The 19,353-nt window shown below is 39.3% G+C and overlaps 1 protein-coding gene across 2 annotated transcripts; it reads left to right on the top strand.

The window, feature by feature from the left end:
- Window positions 1-80: 80 nt before the first annotated feature.
- On the top strand, window positions 81-17,416 carry ADAT1 (adenosine deaminase tRNA specific 1). 2 transcript variants are annotated; one of them, XM_010216718.2, is made up of 9 exons: window positions 81-251; window positions 1,011-1,079; window positions 3,113-3,167; window positions 3,907-4,037; window positions 5,334-5,958; window positions 8,561-8,706; window positions 9,971-10,070; window positions 11,675-11,761; window positions 16,949-17,416. In XM_010216718.2, the coding sequence occupies exons 1-9, from the start codon at window positions 83-85 to the stop codon at window positions 17,079-17,081; spliced, it is 1,515 nt and encodes a 504-aa protein (XP_010215020.2). In that variant the 5' UTR covers window positions 81-82; the 3' UTR covers window positions 17,082-17,416. The 2 variants fall into 2 exon arrangements, with proteins under 2 accessions (XP_010215020.2, XP_088382319.1); XM_088526193.1 differs by lacking the exons at window positions 81-251; window positions 1,011-1,079 and having other exon boundaries at window positions 3,112-3,179.
- Window positions 17,417-19,353: the final 1,937 nt, after the last annotated feature.

Here is a 19,353-nt window from a genome sequence, read left to right as displayed (position 1 = left end):
AGAAGCGGGCTGTGGGGCCCGGAGAGGTGAGGAACGCTGCTCAGCCCTCACTTCTGTTCTGAACGCTTTTTCCGCCGTGGTGATGTGGTCGGCCGATGAGATCGCTCATCTCTGTTACGTGCACTATAGCTCCGTGCTCCCGAAACAGGGGAAGCCAGACCCAAACAGGGAGTGGACTTCCCTGGCAGCTGTTGTCAAAGTGGAGCCAGCAGTGTGCGGAGAGGATGGTGCTAGTCCACAGAGCACACAGGGTAAGAGGAGCAGTGTTTTGTCAGCAGAGTCTCCCTGACATAAACTTATGCACACATCCCTCAAAATAGAGAAAAAAAAAAAAGGAAGAAAATTCCATCTTTTTTAATTCTCTCTCTTCCCAAGTAATTTACAGTCTGCAGTGCTAAGAGCTTTTTGGAGCTCCTGCTTGAAAAGAGATAACGATAGTAAAATCCTGCTCTTCTCAGACTTTAACTAAGAAGGTAAAAGCTTGTATTTAGCTACTCATTAAGTGGTGAAAATCTGGGCAGGAGCTGATTTCCTTTTGTAACCCCCTGCAAAAGGGTGTTCAGATGTTATTTGTTAGAATCTTAGAAAGACCTCAATTCAGTTGCCTTCAACAGGCTGCGTTAGCACAGTGTGCATTTGTGTTCATTTCACCATTTTTTTTTCTTTTGCATAATTGGTGTTTCCATATTGTCATGCCATATCATGTCCTACTTTCCGGTTCTTTTACATCTTTGAGGAGGAATCCTCTATTAGTGTTTGTTGGCTGCCAGGCATATGATGCCTGTGTTAGCATTCCTGCCGGGGAAGGTTGGGCTATCCTTACCACTGTTGCACCCTCTTTGTTCAGTTCTCCAACTGATGCTCCGTCTCCTGCCTGGAATGCATCTCTATGCCTCCTTCACTGTACCTTGCCACCTATGCAATCTTATGTCTGCTTTCTTACCAAAGTGGCTGTATGAGTGGATGCTTCTGATGATGGTTTTTTTAGGTAATCTTGTTTCCCTTTTTAGTAAACAAGGAAGTTGTTGCCATGGGGACTGGAACAAAATGTATCGGTGAAAACAAAATGAGAAAAACAGGTAAGCATGGTGGAAAATGCAAGAGCCTAGCTGAATACCTATTATAGCTTCATTCCTGCTGGTGTTCTAGATGATGTCCTATACTGAGTGCAGGCTTTCAGAGGGAAGCCAAAAACGTAAGGCAAACCTCCCACTTGGCAAGTAGAGAGCATGTCAGGCAGCCAAAATGGCTCCTCTGCATGTTTGGTACACTTGCTCCCTTAAAGGTAAATAAATTTTTTATGTGTGGAAATCGTTACTGACATACTACTAGCTATTAACCAAATGTATCAAAATTTATTGTTCTCAGTCAACTTTTTTAGTCTGGTGCAGAATATACTAGCATAATGTTAGTGTAGATTCTAGAAAGATGGTAGTAGGGTATTTTTCCATATATTCTGAAGTTAGATAGTACAAGTATTTGTACAGTAAGTATATGGGATAGATATGTAATTTCCCACAGCTATTGATTCTGGTAAGCCATTTATTATGGGACTTTTTGTTTGTTTGTTTTGGTTTGGTTTTTTTGTTTGAGGGATGCGTTTGTCAGATTTTCAGCTCCATGAATATGCTGATACTGGCTTTCTACCTTCCTTAGAGTTCAGAGGAGAAACGGAGCAAGATAGATTGCTTTGTCGCATGTCACTGACAAGCATGTTCATGTTCCTTAGAAATCCTTCCTATTTCATATGCAAATGATTTTGGGAGGCAAAAGATAAAAATATAAAATATAAATTTTGTTTTTTAGATTTAGATATAAATTTAGTTTTCTAGATTTCTATGGATGTTTCCTGTGACTAAGCAGTCTTAGAACATGGGTAGTACAGACTGAGAAGAAAAGGTTGCAATAATGTCCAGTTAGAGAGGCTTGGTTTCTTTGAGCAAACTTTTACAGTCTTTAGCGTATTAGTATTTTAGAAGGTAAAGTAGTTCGTGTATTTCTGTAAGCCTTCTAGAGGCTTTGATGGTAACTCTTTTAAGTTGCACCTGGCAAAATGAATTGAGGAAGAGACTGTTGTCTTTGATCAAGAGTATGAGAGGCAGCAAGAATGATTTGTTAAAGGATTGGTGTTATCGGGGACAAAATTCTGGACTAGCTTCTTGTCTGCCTTAAAAAAGGAATAATACTGGTGTGGAAAAAAACGTGCAGATGTTGTAGCAAGTTTAAGTTAATTAGAGTTAGAAAGAAGTAAGAAGAAAATATAAAGAAAATGAATGTTTAAAAAGACCCAATAGCATGCTCTAATTGAATAGCATGCAGCCAAAGCATCTCTTCAGCAGCTGATTGGGAATTAAATAAAATATCAAATTGTTAGATACATGGGTAGTGCACCAAAAAGGTACCTTCCTATAAATCAGTAGCGTCACTTACCTGGGCATTTTAGCTCCTCTTGCCTTACTAGGGCTACTGATGAACTGGTAAGGAGTTTAAAGGACTATGTGTAGAGTGATCGTGGAAAAGCTTAAAAAGTTCAGGAGTTGTAACTTAAGGAGGAGATGTACCTTTATCATACAACCTTTTACTTTGAAATAACATATAGCTCACAGTTTCTGTCCTGTTCCTTTAGGTATAGAGGCAGGCAGGTAGGCCTGATAAACTGCATTTTGAATAACTATACAGATTTCTTTGTTGTCAGTTTTGGTGCAGCAATAAGTTTTGACCAAAAACTGAAACACATAAAAATCATTGGATATAATGCTTATGCTGAGAGTATCATGAGTCACTGTGCCAGGAAGACACTGAAGGAAGCCTGTGCGCAAAGGATTTCAGATTTCAGGAGATGTTAAATTTATTATTTAAATCTGTCTCTGATTTACTTCAGGGGTGAGGGCTTGCGTTCTTTTATACAGGCTTTTGACCTCCTGTAATTATTCAAAGTTTAAATATTTTGGAATAACCCAGCTGTTTTACCTAACCAGTGCTAAATCTTCAAATGCTGCCAAACTGGGAGGAGCACGTGACCTGTTAGACTCTGTTCTTTCTGTAGTGTTGGCTTTGTTCATCTCCTCTTCAGTAATGGTCTGGTATTGTTCTTCTGTGGATGTTGTTGTAGGGGACATTCTGAATGACAGTCATGCTGAAATTGTGGCCAAGAGGAGCTTCCAGAGGTGAGGCATGAAGTCTGTGCACTGTTGTTTAATGCCACTTGAAGCTGTCATGCTGTGAATGCTTTGCTTTTTATCTCAAATGGCCAGAATGCCATGAGAAGATAATGAAAGAGGAGATATTAGCTCTGTGTAGGCAACTCTTCTCTGCTCCTTTTGTTGGCAGGAGATTAACCTAATTTTTACAGATCTGATTAGTATTTTAGGGTGCTTTCAGGGAAGTTTTTTTTCATCTGCGTTGTAATAGACCCTCTATATGAAGAAAGAGGATGTGATTTTTATGTGACGTAAATGCTGGTCTAGATGTCAAAAATGACTAATCAAATGTAAAGAACGGTAGCCGTTTTTCACCACATACATGGAATAAACTGTCTGAAGGAGCTAAACCGGGAGTATAGTAATAATACAAAAACAAGGGATAAAGTTTCTGTACTTTTATGCCACTGTGCTGATTCTCACAGAATTAGATGAGTGGCGGTGTTGGTAAAAAGTATAGATGGGAAGAGATCTACAAATTGAGGAGGTAGCTAACTCTTCTGAATCTCACGTTTGAGCTCTTGTTGCTAAGCTTCTGATTGTGTGTTGTGGAGTTTGTTTGGGTCAGATCTGTCTGCAGAAGCATAACCAATCGTTTGGGTTCCTTTACCAGAAATGAACAAGCACTAGTGGGCCTCTGAAGTTTATTGTTTTCACTTGCACCACAAATTAAGCATGCAAATCTTGTAAACTTTTTGCCCAACAGGTATCTTCTCCATCAGATGCATCTGGCGGTTTCCTACCAGCAGTGCAGCATCTTCATTCCAGGAACCAAAACTGGAAAATGGAAACTCAAACCAAATATCATATTTATTTTCTTCTCCAGTCATACCCCATGTAAGTACACTCAAACAATAATTTCAAAGAAGAAATATTGGAAGTAAACCAAGAAGAAAATTGGAGCAAACTAATTTCATGCCCTCCTCTTATGGAATCTTTTCTGACCCTTTACCTTTCTTTAGTCTTTAGTGAGTGAAGCAGTAATTCTTGTAATCTGTTTATGCCCTAAGAAGTATTTGACCTGTCTTCCAGAGATAATAGGTACTTTGTCTAACTGGATGTGAGCCACAAGGAATAAGTAAATCTAATATCCTACTTATTAGAATGGCATGTTTCACTTTCCTTTTAAACAGAAATGGATTATCATTTTCTTTTTCAGAAACGACCATACTTATCAGAGGTCCTGACAATTACGGTTATGTTTCCCTGTCGCTTTGCTTTAAATGCTGTTTCCCTGGACTCTCATTTTAATGAAAATCATTGCCATTTACCTCTGTTCCTAAAACCTTTTATGGAATGAATTGCAACCTTTTGTCTTGCTACAGGAAGCACTTACTCCTTGTGTCCTAAAAAAACAAAACTAAAAAAGATAAGTCTGTAGGAGGAAAAAGGTGTTACCACATTCTTAACAGTACTGTATGTTCTTTTCAGTAGCCAGTCCGTTACCAGAGCAAACTAGTCTTAAGTATTCTCAAAATATGCTGAATATTCTCAAAATATGCTTCATGCAGGGCAAGTCTTTCAATAAGTAGTACAGGTGTTCCTATCCGGATTGCATTGCTAGAGTTAGCTTTGATGATTTTCTTCATTAATGCACATACAAGTATAGAATATACATCCTCAAGTTTAACAGCAAGAGCATAACCTGACTACCTTTTCTTTCAGGATTTGTTTGATTTGAATTCAGCCTCCTGGTTTTGATTCTGAGCTTGTCTTGCTAGCCTAGCTTAAAGCTTTCACCCTGATTTAATAGGGCTTGCATTGACTGTTCTTTTGGGATTGGCATTTAGTTGGATCAGGCAAGTTTTACTTTGAGTCTTCAGCTCTGCTTGTGGTCTGTCAAACCATTTTGGAACTATTCCCTTTTTAATTCTAGTTAAATCTTGCTGTTGAAATTATTTCTTCTTTTGCTGAATGCACATCTCACTGAAACTCAACATATGCTGTCTCAAATCTCACTTAAGTATGATTCATCACTGTACAGAGCTGTTGTTTGAAGAGTATGTTTTTGTATCTGTATTTTTCTGAGCACAGATCTGTGAAAACTAATGGTAGTTTTAATATTACTAGCATGAGGATTTTTCGTTTGAGGCGCATTTTTGCCCAGTTTAGGAGTAATTTCCTTTGTTCTAGGTGGAGATGCCTCTATTATTCCAATGAGTGAGCCAGAGAACCAACTTTCTAAGCCAGTGGTTGCAGAAAATGCAGATTTTGCATCAGCAAAGTGTTGTAGAAACCATGAGCGTTTGGGTCCAGAAGGTAAAAGGAAATTAGAGGAAATGGCAAGTAATCTTGTAACCAAGAAAATAAAAACTGTTAATGACTGTTTTCCTGTGATCACTGAAGACTTGGCTGTTCAGCAAGTATCTGGGAAGCAAGCAAGCTTAGAAGACAACACCAATCCAAAGAGCTTTGAATATTCTGCAGAGATGCAAAGAGCTGATAAGGATGCTGGCCTAGGCAGAGCCAAGGTGGTCGATGTTTATAGAACCGGAGCAAAGTGCGTACCTGGAGAGTTAGGCAACATTCAAAAACCTGGAATAGCATATCACTGTGTGGGATTATTGCGAGTGAAGCCAGGTCGTGGGGACAGAACACGCTCCATGTCCTGCAGCGATAAAATAGCTCGCTGGAATGTACTAGGATGTCAAGGAGCTCTTCTGATGCATTTCCTGCAGCGTCCGGTATATCTGTCAGCAATTGTAGTGGGGAAGTGTCCATATAGCCAAGAAGCTATGCGAAGAGCAATTATTGGAAGGTAAGTGACCTCCTTTGAAAATCAGATAGTGCATACAGAGACTAGTTATGGAAAACATCTGTCGCACAGCTGGCAGGATTTTGCACCAAAGTCATCTGCAGAAAATGGGAGTTTCTGCAGATTCACATTTGCAGAAAATAGCTTTGTGTAGTATGGAGAAAAGGTGATTATTGTTGACCTATAAAATTTGAAGACTTAAAACTACTTTGTGGTAGATTCGAGATCCACCTATTTTCTCCTCCTTCAAGTTATGATTGTTTGTTACCACCTGGCCTTTTTGGAAGCCTTCCAACAGAAAATAAAAGGTGACAAACTGAGGGTATATTTTGTTTGTTTTAGCACGATGAAGCTGAACTCGCCTTGCACTCCTTACACTATTTGAGGATATAATTTTAAGAAATACTTTTTATTTATGTATTAATACTTCACAAATAATTGTGAGTATCAATAACTTCTCTCTTATAGAAACTTTGTGTTGGTGAGAAAGAGGTCTGGTTTTTCTTTCAAGTGGCTGAATAACACAGATCCTTCCTAAAGTTTATTTTTAAAAAAAGGTTCATAAAGGCACCCTGATTAAAAAAGAGTCCAAATAAATATGCAGGTAGATTTTTTTTGATTAAATGTGTGAACCATTGCTAACCTTTTTGAGACACGGAATTTGAAATAACATTTTGACATTTATTTTTCAGTTTGTTTTCACCCTTTCAACTTTAGTCATGGATGTATCAAATTCTTATGTCTGTGCCTTGTAAATACTGAACATTACTGTTTTATGAGAGAGAGAATATTGATTTCAAGAGGCCAGGTAGGTAAGGATTATAGAAAGAATATGTAACTAGCAGGTTTTGATTTCAGGTGAATAAGATAGTCACACAGAACATCAGTTTGCAGCTTTGGGACTTCACTTAGGAACAGTTTGCTGTTACTATTACATAGATAGTGCTTGTGTGTACACTGAGACAGAATACTGTCGCACAGAGTAATTGTGGAAAAGTTGTCTTTGGGATTTGCTTTGCAAAACCTGTTAAAATTTGGCCCTATATGAGATCCTACTAGTTCTTGTGCAGGTTTTGCAGATTTTAGAAGCTGATTTCAGACTTAATTTTTCCGTAAGTACCTGGTCAAGCAGCATTTAAAGCTTACTTTAGAAGGATTTATAATAAAATCAGTTTATTTTCTGCTTTTTAAAATCTTCCCAAGCTTTGATTCAAACTTAGTTTTCTAGAATAATGTTATTTAGGTTATTCCGTATACATGCAAATCCAGCCAGTGTAAGATTTCAGAATCATTGTTTTGACTGCTCTAACTAGAGGTTTCTGAAAGATGCTGTTGCAAAGTTTTGACTGATTTGTGTTCTCTCAGTGCGTTGCTCAGCTGAGGATACTGAGTTACAAACACAGAAACTGCTGCATGCTGTCCCTTTTTGTTTAGAAAGATGAGTACTGTTTGACAAACAGTTTGGGAAACCATGAGTTCACATGCATTTTTGTTTGCAGAGTTGTTAACTGTTACTATGTAACTTTTGTGCCAAACTTTACATGCAGGCATGCTTCGTGCTTGCATTCAAGCTAGTATCTCTCCTTGGCCTTTTTCGCCATTCAAAGGTACACTTGGTTTGGATGTGCAATGCAAGATCACCTTTGCAGTTGTCATGCGTTCTGAGAGTTGTGCTTCAGAATTCGGCCATGAAATCTGGGCCCTCGGTGTCTATAAGAATGAGATTTGTGGCTCCCTAACTCTGAAATACTTGTTTCTTATCCTGCTGCTCTGGAAACCGAAAGAACTAGAACTTTTGAGTATTTTCCACCTTTAGGGATGATTGAAAGGATGGATCTTTGCAACAGTTTGAAATATCTAACATGTACATAGCTTTTACTGGTCATCTGGAAAAAAAGAGAAAAAGTTGTGTTAGACTAGAAGCACAAAGCCTAGGTGCAATTTCTTTGGGGTCAAATTGCCAGTTTCTTTGATTCCCAAATACATTGAAGATATTGTATTTCTCCCTGCAGTGAGTAGAAGCGATCTGATAATATAAACTGTCAGGAGGCAGATTCCACTGGTGCTAAACGAGGAAGGTTGTGAAATGTGCAGTGACTTTTGTGCTTCTCAGATCCTTGAGTTGATCAAAATTATCCCAGCCCAAAAGAGTAAAAAATTCTTCTTTAGGAAGCTGAATCAATTCAGCAAAAGGAATCAGTGAGCATTAGAGAAAGATACAGGGGAATGCAGAGAATTTATTGATTAGAAAAGGAGAACAAGAGAGAAAAGGGGACTGGAACCGCTGCATTTAATAGACAGGTGTCAGGCCAGATCATCTGAAAGGATTGACTTGGCTCAGGATATCATTCTCTCTTTTATACTCAATGGATTTATGCTTTTAACTGGATCTGTTTTAAAATTAATTCACTACCGTTTTCTGGAACGGGCAGGGTCCTACTAAAGTATCTGACTTCTAGAACCTAATCAAGTATTGTTTAGAAGAAAAAAGAACCTCTCAGTTTAAAAAGTAATACATTTCAGATTATGAAGGGAGATTTTACAAATCTACTTGTCTTGTAAAATCAGATTTTAAAACACTTGCATTCTTCCATTTTTACTTTAGGTGTCAGCAGATCTCATTTTTACCAGATGGCTTCCTCACTCAGGAGGTTCAACTCTTGCAGTCAAATCTTCAATTTGAACATAGCCGTCAGGCAATCCAGGAAGCTCAAACTAACAGCAAAACAAAGCTTGTTCCCTGTGGTGCAGGTGAGTTAACCTCAACTAGACACAAAAGTAATTGCCCACTCATAGTTCAAAAGAAAATATAAAGTAATTTTGAGGAAATTTTGTAAAATTGAATTCCATTGCTAGTGCTTATGACAAAGTATGACTTGCAGCAAGATGTTAATTTCAGAGCAGAACTTAACTGTTAATATTCATGCTCTCCTGATAATTCTATGTAGGCAGTTTTCATACTGATTGAAATAAAAAGATGGAAAGTAACAGGTGAAGACATGTTCTAATGGTGATAGGAGGACAAAATATAACAAAAGGCTTATATCAGCTAGTTATTAGTTTTTCTTGGTAAGGAAGACAAGACTCTAAAACTCATCATGCAGTTTTATGCTTGCAGTCTCTCCAGAAATCTGTGAATGTAGAAGGAATACAGAGTAGTGCAGTATAAAAATTCAATTGACAGTTTTGGGACATTGTCTTTCTCATCATGGTGATGAAGATGGAAGTCATGCTCGTGATGTAGTCTTATGGCTTGACTCCTTTCAGAGAGCTCACATAGTTCTCAAGTCTAAGGTTAGATTTGCAACCAAATTAATCTTATAAAGTGTCGTGAAAGATGGCAAGAATAAATGATAGTGGACTGAGAGAGGGTTAAGTAATGATATTTGATGTGAGTTTATCGGTAATGTCAAATTCAAAGATGTATTTTAGGAGCTGAAGGGAAATACTGCAATGCTGAGGTAAAATTCAGAGTTCCAGCAGCAATATTTTTATAGCTCAAGATGGTAATTAAGTACTGGGGTGTGGGCAGAAGATAAGGATGTTGGCAATTAATGTGTCTTCCAGAAGTTTATTGTTAGATGACTAGTAATATTTTTAAAATATTGTCTATAATTGTATGATGTGTGAGACCCAGAGCACTATGTAGATGACCTCAGATAAACTTAAAAAGGAAAAACAGGGTGACTGATGCAAGTGGCAGGATGAGGAGTGTTTGAAAGCATAATATGAAAATAAGCCTGGAGATTTCTTCATAGTTTTCCAGGCAGGATACACAACAGAAGGTAAAAATCCCTTAAAAGGGGGAGAATCATGAAGCTGGGGGCCAAGTGTTTCAAGGCATCACCTTCTAAAGAAGCTGATTAAGGTGAAATCATGGTTCCAAACTCTTAAGAGTTTATCTGAATTATTTGGGTAAGTAGCTCAGTATCATGTGAACGCAGTGCCTAAAAGAAACTGTAAGGTTTGTTTTTGTGCTGGGTGTCTGTCTTGTTCTTAAAGCTTTCTTCTGCAGCTATCAGTTGGAGTGCAGTCCCTGAGCAACCTCTGGATGTCACCTCAAACGGCTTTCGTCAGGGAACAACAAAGAAGGACATCGGCAGCCATCAGAGCAGGTGTGGGAATGCTGTGATATCTGGATGCATGTATCTCACCTGTCGGCAGACATTCATCTGTCTTAGCTCTGTGGGATGCAAAAGGCATTGTCTGAAAAGGAAGAAATCTCCGCTCACTCTTTCCAACCCATCTCCAGAAAGAAGAGGACCAGGAATCTTGTAGCTTGTGAACAGTATCAGTGTCTGGGGTATTGTTATCACAGGTGACCTGGGTGACTTTTGTGAAAAACAGTTTGCAATGTGTGGTGTGCAAACTATTCCAGAAGATGTATAAATATAATAAAATAAAACATTATAATTTAATTATATAAGTTATATTATTTAATTACGTATAATTAAAATATTTTATATATAAAAAAAACACTAACATTTGTTTTGTGGACTTAAACTTGCTATATAACATTTTTGTATCAACTGTAAAACTCCTGAGAGCCTTCTGCTACCTGTGAGTTTACACAAAACTGTAGCAGCTTAGTTTTGTTGGAAGGTTAAAATATTCAAAAGTTATTAGAGGGAGTATACAAGACAGCGTAATTGAAGAAGTTTTGTTTCCTTAGGAAATCAGAATTAAAAACTGTGTTAAGAAATAATTAAACAGTTATGCTTTTGTGATAAACATCCAAATGCAGAGTTTATATCCTAGGAGTGGAGGAATAGAGAGAGTTTTTTTGATTATTAAACAGGAATTGCATTTCTACCCACCACCCCCTTTTTTCTTTCTTTTTTTTTTTTTTTGCCCTCCCTCCCCCCTTCAGGAATCTTGCTGATTAGTAACTTTTTTTCCCTCTTCTCTATGTAGCATGGAAACCGCATCTAGATAACATTAGATACAAGTAAGGTAAAACTCACTGAGCAGAAGGAATTTGTAGGTGGACTTTCTGGTATGTGCTTTTGTTAATGCTTGATTAACTGAAACACCAAAAACTATATTATGAATCTTGGTAAATTAATATGAAGATGAACATTTGGAGCATGCAAATTAATAGCAAAATATGAAGCTTTTTAAATGCTTCTGGAGAATCAGATTGCATGTTTTGGAAAATTAAATCAGTCATTGTAAGGACAAATACAGAAGACTTAAATCAGTTGAGAAAATAAGAGAAACTTTCAAAACAACACATTTTTAAAACAACTGTCTGGCGAGAAGAGTTTAAGGTCTGCAGGTAGGGGTGCCTGTGGCATCTATAAAAGACTTTTAAAACTTGACTTTCATTATTCAAAGGATGAAGGAGCCTTTTTGTATTTAACTACCTTACTACTGTTGCTGAATACATCATATCAGCATTCTTGTGAAGACAGAATTATTCAGATATTGCCTTTTTTGTCACACAAAATGCTTTTAGGTACACTTTATTCGGTTGTTCTTGAAAGCAGTTCTAGAACTACATGGTTCTGGGATGTGGTTAGTCATTTTTGAGAACTTCCAGACCAACCTGTATAAGAGAGGACAGGATCAACTGATCAGTCATTGCTCTAGGTCTGATGTGACAGATCTACTTCAGCAATATGGGGGAAAGGGAGATGTGAGTTGGTTTTTTTTTTTTTTTTTTTTTTTACTCTGAGAAGTCTGATTCAAATTTCTGATTTCCCTTTTTTTCTATCAGATCCAAGATCTGTAAAGTAGAACTCTTCCATACATTCCAAAAGCTGGTGACAAGTATTTCACAGGAGATTCTACCAGACACCCTCAGGTAAAGTTTTCTCAAATAGCTAGAAAAGTGAATTTATCTTCATAAATCCCGAGTGTACTGTGATGATACCAGAATCTTCTCATGAGTCTCACTTTTGATAAACTTGTTAAAATCTCAGACTTGAAGAATATGGCATGTGCTTGGGTTAGGAAGAGTCTTTCTAGGTCTTTTTATTCACTTCCTTGGAAAAGTGAATAAACGCATCTCATGCGTTAATGAGAGAGGAGGAAAAATCACAGGGAGCTTCCTACTTTGGAGGTAAGAGTTTGGTGCAGCCGTTCTGATCTGAAGCCTCACTTTAGGAAGGATAAATAGATCTCTGACTTCTGCTTAGAGATTAAAAGTGATGGAGAAGGTTCCAAATCCATTGTTTTGGAAGTTGTTTTTTTGTTTCGGTCTTATTTTCAGCTATAAATTTGCCAGTCCTGGGATGTGATTAGACCATATGTCAAGCTCATTTAATTGCTTGCAGTTACTAATAGGGCCATATGCTCCTGCGGCTCTTTCTTTCTATCAGTGGTGCTTCTCCAACACTAGGTTGCTGCTTCATCTAGCTAACATAGCAGAAAGCTTTCCTTGTGTTCAGTGATTTTTGCTGGATTACTGAGGTGAATTTGTTCATGGAAACTGAAACAAGTAATGGAACCCATGGAGGGGGTGGGAAAAAACATGTGGGGAGTGGGAGGAAGAAGTAGGCGCTGTGTATGGCTGGAAGCAGGGGAGACAGGCCACCTCTCTTTCAGTGGCACCAAGCCATTAGATAAGAGGAACTCAGCCAAGAGTGCATGGAGTCTTTCTTTAATCCTTGTATTTCGCTTGCTCCTATGTTTTGTGGATTAAGGATTCCAGTTATTTCTTCAGTGTAGGTATGAAAATCGACCTAACTAAATGCACTGATGTATACATAAACCACATTATTGTTGAAATGACTTCAACGGATGTGATATAGAGATATGTTTCTTCTTTTTCTATTTTAAATATATAACAAAATACTAATTTCTTTGGGGTGGAGGTTGCTCGATGCTTATTTAGCTACTACAGTTTCATCAAAGTGAAATGTGTGCTGTTGGTTAGGTGATTCATTGTGCTAATCATCTGCTGCTTATATAAAGTCACTTCGCCTCAGGCCTTTTTAGATTCTAGTGGCTTTGTAATTTCCTTTGACTTTTTTGTCCTTTATCATTTTTCTCTTTCTCCTGTCCAAATCCAGCTGGCTCACAGATGTGGCATCATTTTGAGGCTGCGCAAACTCTGTTTATACAGCAGAGGTGCTAGCTCACCAGTCGGACTGTCCAGCTGCTTCCCTTTTGAAGCTATCCTCCTTCCTACTCCTCAAATAAAAAACAAAATAGCAAGTCTTTGTATTGCTCTTTCTTTCTTCTCTTTCCTATTCTATACAGTATTCGGATAACATGCTCTTTTTCTTTTATGTTATCTGAAATTGAGTGGCATGAAAGCATTCACACTCTCATTGTTTTCTTTAAATTTTCATGTCTTTAACTCTTACCTTTTTTTTTTTTTCTTTTCATTCAAATATATCTTGATATCTCCTACAAATGGCTGGCTTCAGTGCTATGCTGTCAGTCCATTTCTTCTTCCCTCTTTATCTCTAAGCCTCTGCCCTGTGCTTTCTGGTCCTCTTTTTATTCTGTTGTCTTCAGTCCTTTCTGCTCCATCAAGACAATCTTATTACATAGTCCTTTTCAGCTGGCTATGTACGAAGGACAAGGACCACTCCTTACTTAGCCTTTCCCTCATCTACTCTTGAACACTGTCAGACATAGGTTAGTGTGGCCAGTTAGAGCTTTGTAGGGAACTAGTATAATGGTAATTACATTCTTCTGTTTTTTATTTTTTGTAATCCTGCTTTTCTTTCATTTTTTTTGCTTGCCTCACTCCTCCTCTTTTGGGAGGATCAGTGAAGGCACTGTTAAATTGGAGCAGGTTGAGAGCCCATTTGGGTAGAACTTTGATGCTGGCTGTCCGAAGAGGCAAGTTTGGGAATTTGTGATTGGTCTAGTTTATGTAACAGGTTAAGCATAGAATTTACTGTCTGCGCTTTCCAGGGTTTGGTTAATTAGCTCTCAGCTAAGGCAGGAAGGAGGAGATTTTTGGTCAGATTAAGGTACTTCATCAGAAACTAGATAATCTTTAAGATGTCCATCTCTCATGCCTTATGTAAATGCCCGGATTGTCCCCCTAGGTAGATTACCTGAAATGCTGCCAGTTACTGTTTCATATATATATATATGTATGCATGTGTATATAATATTTTAAAATACAAAAACAATAAAATGTACTCAAACACACACATGTACCTATGTATATACATAACAACTTAACTACTCCTACTCTTATGTTGTTTAGGTTAGCATTTTGGAATTACTGGTCCTTTTCTGTTATTGCATCCAGGCGGCCACCTAACTCGGTTCTGTTTGCTGTCACCTTTCAGTTTCTGCATCAATTTCCTGTTTTGTGTGCTCACTTCTAAAGGAATGTTGGCCAACTTTTGAGCAGTGTCAAGAGATACTATTATGCTATTGTTAGTTTGAATTGTTATATTTAATACTACAGAGATTTCTATGTTCTTTGCAGAATGCTTAGTAGAAATAATGGGAAAGAGTATTTTTTGTACTGTTGGTTATTTTATCTGCTGTTAGTCATGCCTTGTCCATTACAAAAAGAAATAAAAGCTTCATTTTTTTTTTTTTGGCAGAGTGGCATCCACTTGTTAGAGTCAGCTATCTGCCTTACATGTAAGGTTTGGCTGATTGCCTGTGTCTCTGAGTATAAATGAGACTTGGTCACATAAACCCAGACTGAGTTTCGTGCCAGGCTTGTTACAGGGATGGCTGATCCTCTCCTTTCTTAAATCATAGTCAGGAGCCATCACAAATAAGGTTGTGTTTTCTTCCTCCTTCCCATTCAGTCTGAATTATTGGTCATTCCAGTTCCAGTGACAGGAAATGGAAGGTGATGGGCTGTTGTACAGAGATGTGTGTGGCTCTTTGATGGCTAGAGATAAGCAATTAAGAGTACAAGGGTTTTAAATGACTTAGGGGTTTAAATATCTAGACTAAAACAGAGGACCTTCTCTTGATTTTTCTTAAGGATTTGCCTGTGTTCATTTGTTAAAACAAAAACATGAAAGTCTGCTCTGGAACTTTGTGCAGTGGTTCTCAGACCTTTTAGATTAGAGCCCCTGAAATAGTTTTTCTCTTTTGTTTTGACTCATGTTCATTTATTCCTATTGGTTCTAATGTATGTTACATGTTTTATGTGGCTGACAGAGACTGACTGGAAGAAAGAGAAGAAAGAGTTTACCTTGTCTCCAGCAAGGCTTTTGACACCATCTTCCTTAACACCCTCATGGGGAAGCTCAGGAAGTGTGGGCTGGGCGAGTGGACAGTGAGGTGGATTGAGGACTGGCTGGATGGCAGAGCCCAGAGGGTGCTGATAAATGGGGCCAAGTCTAGTTGAAGGCCTGTGGCCAGTGGTGTCCCCAGGGGTCAGTGCTGGAGCCGGTGCTGTTCAGCTTGTTCATCGGTGACTTGGATGAGGGCACAGAGGGCACCCTGAGCAAGTTTGCGGACGATACCAAATTGGGAGGAGTGGCCGACGCTTCCGAGGGCTGCGCTGCCATTCAGGGAGACCTAGACAGGATGGAGAGCTGGGCACAGGGGAACCTCATGAGGTTCAACAAGGGCAAGTGCCGGGCCCTGCACCTGGGTAGGAATAACCCCAGGCACCAGCACAGATTAGGGCTTGACCTGCTGGAAAGCAGCTCCGTGGAGAGTCATTGGGAGTCCTGGTTGACAAGAAGTTCCCCATGAGGCAGCAATGGGCCCTTGTGGCCAAGAAGGCCGGTGGGATCGTGGCTGCATCAGGAGGAGCGTTGCCAGCAGGTTGAGGAAGGGGATCCTGCCCCTCTGCTCAGCTCTTGGGAGGCACCTGGAGTATTGGGTGCAGTTCTGGGCTCTCCGAGACAAGAGGAACATGGAGCTTCTAGAGAGGTTCCAGCATAGGGCCACAAAGGTGATTAAGGGACTGGAGCATCTATCGTATGAGGAAAGACTAAACGAGCTGGACCTGTTTAGCCTGGAGAAGAGAAGATTGAGATGGGATCTGATGAGTATGTATAAATATGTGAGGGGAGAACGTAAGGAGAATGGGGCAAAACTCTTGGTGGTGGCCAGTGACCGGACAAGGGGTAATGGGTATAAACTGAAACACAGGAGGTCTCATCTCTTATGAGATATGAAGAGAAACTTCTTTTCTGTGAGGATTACAGAGCCCTGGCACAGGCTGCCCAGAGAGGCTGTGGAGGCTCCTTCTCTGGAGATCTGCAAACCCGCCTGGATGCGACCGGGTGCCCCGTGCTCTGGGTGCCCCTGCTGGAGCAGGGGGCTTGGACTAGGTGATGTCTAGAGGTCTCTTCCAACTCAACCATTCTGTAATCCTGTGAAGAGGATGGGAAGAGGACAGCGAGGAAAGAAACCAATTCTTGATTAAATTATTTTGGTCTTCCTTGTGCTGTCTTGTGTTTCGGTGATAATCTTGTTTCCTGTTTTGAAGAACAGTGATATAATGCTCTCTGCATATTGGCCAGTGATTCTGCTGAGATTGTGGAGAGCAGCTGCTGCATGAAGGAGGAAAGGAGAGCATGGAAACTGCTGTCTCCTTCTCTAGGGAGAAGATGAAAATATTTCCCCTTGCTTCCTGTCTCTTTCTGTCGCACTTCCCATTTATTTTGTGCTGGAAAAGAAAAAATGTCTTTTTTCTTGCTGGCCTCTTCTCTGTCCAACAGTCATATCCATTCTAGTAAAACATAGTCACATCCACCCAATTCAAAGCTTCCCTCTCTAGCTACCTTTTTCGCTTTGCTTCTACATATTTTGCTACCATAGAAGTTTTCTGTAACCTATTGTCACAAATACAGACACTTCTCTTGTCACTTTTGTCCCTTCTGTTGCTGAGAAGCTGCTATAGTGACTGCTGACAGTATTGAAAACCAGTAGCTCTTTCGGAGTTTAGACCTCTCCAATGTCCATAGAAGTGCAGCGCAGGAAAATTCATGGAACATAATGCATGCATCAGCATTATTAAATGCTTGGCTTTTTATATTTTGTGATACTTGCATCCAGTAGGTTAATAGAAAATTGTTCATTCTTGTGTATTTTGTGTCAGGATGAAGACTCTAGAAACCTATTGTGACTACAAAGAAGCTTCATTAAATTATCAAGAAGCCTGGGAAGTGCTGCGTAGCCAAGCCCTGCAGGGTTGGGTCAAGAATGCCAAGGAATACCTGCACTTCACATGAAAATATATGAGGCTGTATAAATTTAGCAATAAGCTCTGGTACACAGCAGATACCTCTTCATTTCAAGAGGCAGGAAAATATGTGCTCTAGTTTCTGTGCCTCAGGGAGATAGAAGTGAAAAGGAAGCCTGTTGAAAAGTCCTTATTTTGCTTTTTTGAAGCCCCCTTTTCATCATTATAGACTTAAAATTCTGACTTACATAAAGCAATATATCACCAATGGAAAGAAAGCAGTGGTGTGCCATCCTGTCTTACCTGAGAATATGATCTATCTTCTATAGTGCACTGTAATGGGAATAAAAGTAACTGAAGTTGCTGTGGAAGAAAGGCTGTTATTGTAAACTCTAGTGCTGTTTATTTCTTTTCATACTTTTGTGGCTGGTTTTGTGGTGCTGGAACAACCCTAATCTATAGTAAGTTTTACTTCTGTTTCTCCTGGCTCTCTTGCTTGGTGCCTGGAGAAATAATTGTTCCCCCATTGCACCTAACTGGAAGTATTAGCTCTGGTGAAAGATATTTTTTCTTTTTCATGTAAAAGTCTATTTCTACAAGTAGCCAATGTGATGGGAAGATGACCATGTCAAACAGCAGATCTTGCAGCGTGCGCTGCATCTCCTTTTCAGGACTTTACCAGATACTGCTTTAATGCTGTGCTTCTGTAGATGGGAAAGAAGCCTGCAGACACTTGTCAGTTGTATAAAATCGTGGGCAAATATTTACCTACTTTTCAGTGTTTCAAGTACCTTTTTTTTTTTTTTCCCCCCCTCCCAGTGATAAGTGGTTAGCGAAAAGCAGGGGTGTCTTAGCCGTTTACCTCACTGTTTCCTGGCAAGTGTTCGTTAGTAGCCTGGCAAAATTGGAGATGCTTTGGAGGGACAGGAAATGGTCCATGGCAGTCTTTGCCTTTATGATTTATTGCAAAATAACATCTGCTTGGCAAAAGAGTCCAAAGCTTCTAGCTGCGGGGTAAACAGTGTGTGATCCTCCTTGCACTTCCTGTCCCAATTATTGCCTTCCAAGAGTAATTTCAGGACCACGTAGTTGCTAGTGAGTACGTGGGCAAAGCAATGGGAAGATAAAATAAGTGGTAACTTGGAATTTAAAATTTCTTTAGTGATTCTGAGTTTTCTGATCTTTGCTATTTCACTACTGTTTTGAAGTTCTCATAACCTTTACAGTGCATCTACTAAGCTGCATATGGGTCTGGACAGATGGTAGGAGAGATCAGAAGTCAAACCAGATGTCATTGCAAATGGATTACTAGGTGAACTGCAGAAAAGCAACCAACAATGGTAGCAATTAGCAGAACTGACAAAATAACACTCCAAGGGCAGTCTTGTAGCCATAACATTTGAATGTGGCTATTAAGGAGAATTGTTGCTGGTAACTTTCCTGTGCATTTGTAAAACACTCATCAACTGTAGACTGCTGATTTCTGCCGCTCGTCAAATCTAAAAGCGGCTTTAGAGATCGTGAATGCTAGTACTAAGTTTGCTCCTTACCTGGCCATGAAGGCATGTTTCAGCCTACTGTCTGTCACTGAATACACAGAGAGGGGGAAGGAGTTAAAGCAGCATTTAAAAGACTTAATTTGTTAAGTTTGCAGGATCTTGCCTGATGCATTTCTGAGACTGAAAATAGCAATGTGCAAATGTTGTATCTGATTAATTCCAAAATGTTGGGAAGTACCTCAGCCAGGTCTGAGAAACAGCTCTGAAAATAAGAACAGATAAATGTAGAGGTAAACTGCTTTTGAAGTAGGAAACAAATCATCTGCCATTGTCTCTATATCTTTGGAAGAATTGCTTCTGGAAGGTAGCACTTGACGTGTTCTACACACGTGTGACTTGAGCTATTCAACGATGAAATAGTTGATGCACAGAAAAGCAGAGATGGATAAGATGTGGCAGAGACCCTGCCACAGACAAGCAGGTTGGGGATTGAAGTGTCCACAGATAATGGTTCATGGGGACAACCAAATAGTTGTCACTGGAAACAGCAGAACAGATGAGGACACAAATTCCCTGGGTTGGTTTAAATTGCTCCATAGAGTGTATTTGTATTCCTCAGCTAGTAGTTTGATTTTTCCCAAACTGGTATGGGCACCAATGGTTCCTATTTGCCAAAGCAAAGAAAACTGTAATTCTTGATTTGAATGGGATGCCTCTAACAGCTTCACTGTTAGAGAAAACATTTCATTCTCAATCATACTAAGAAGTAGGGCGGGCAGACAGGCTCCTTGTCTTTAAGGAAGTCAGAACTAGAACATGGGA

Source organism: Tinamus guttatus, unplaced genomic scaffold (genome assembly GCF_059628265.1).
Source record: "Tinamus guttatus ecotype Peru unplaced genomic scaffold, ASM5962826v1 Tinamus_guttatus_pri_ptg000244l, whole genome shotgun sequence".
Classification (NCBI taxonomy): Eukaryota; Metazoa; Chordata; class Aves; order Tinamiformes; family Tinamidae; genus Tinamus; species Tinamus guttatus.
The sequence above is the reverse complement of the archived record's forward strand: the minus strand, read 5'-3'. Positions and strand labels throughout refer to the sequence as shown.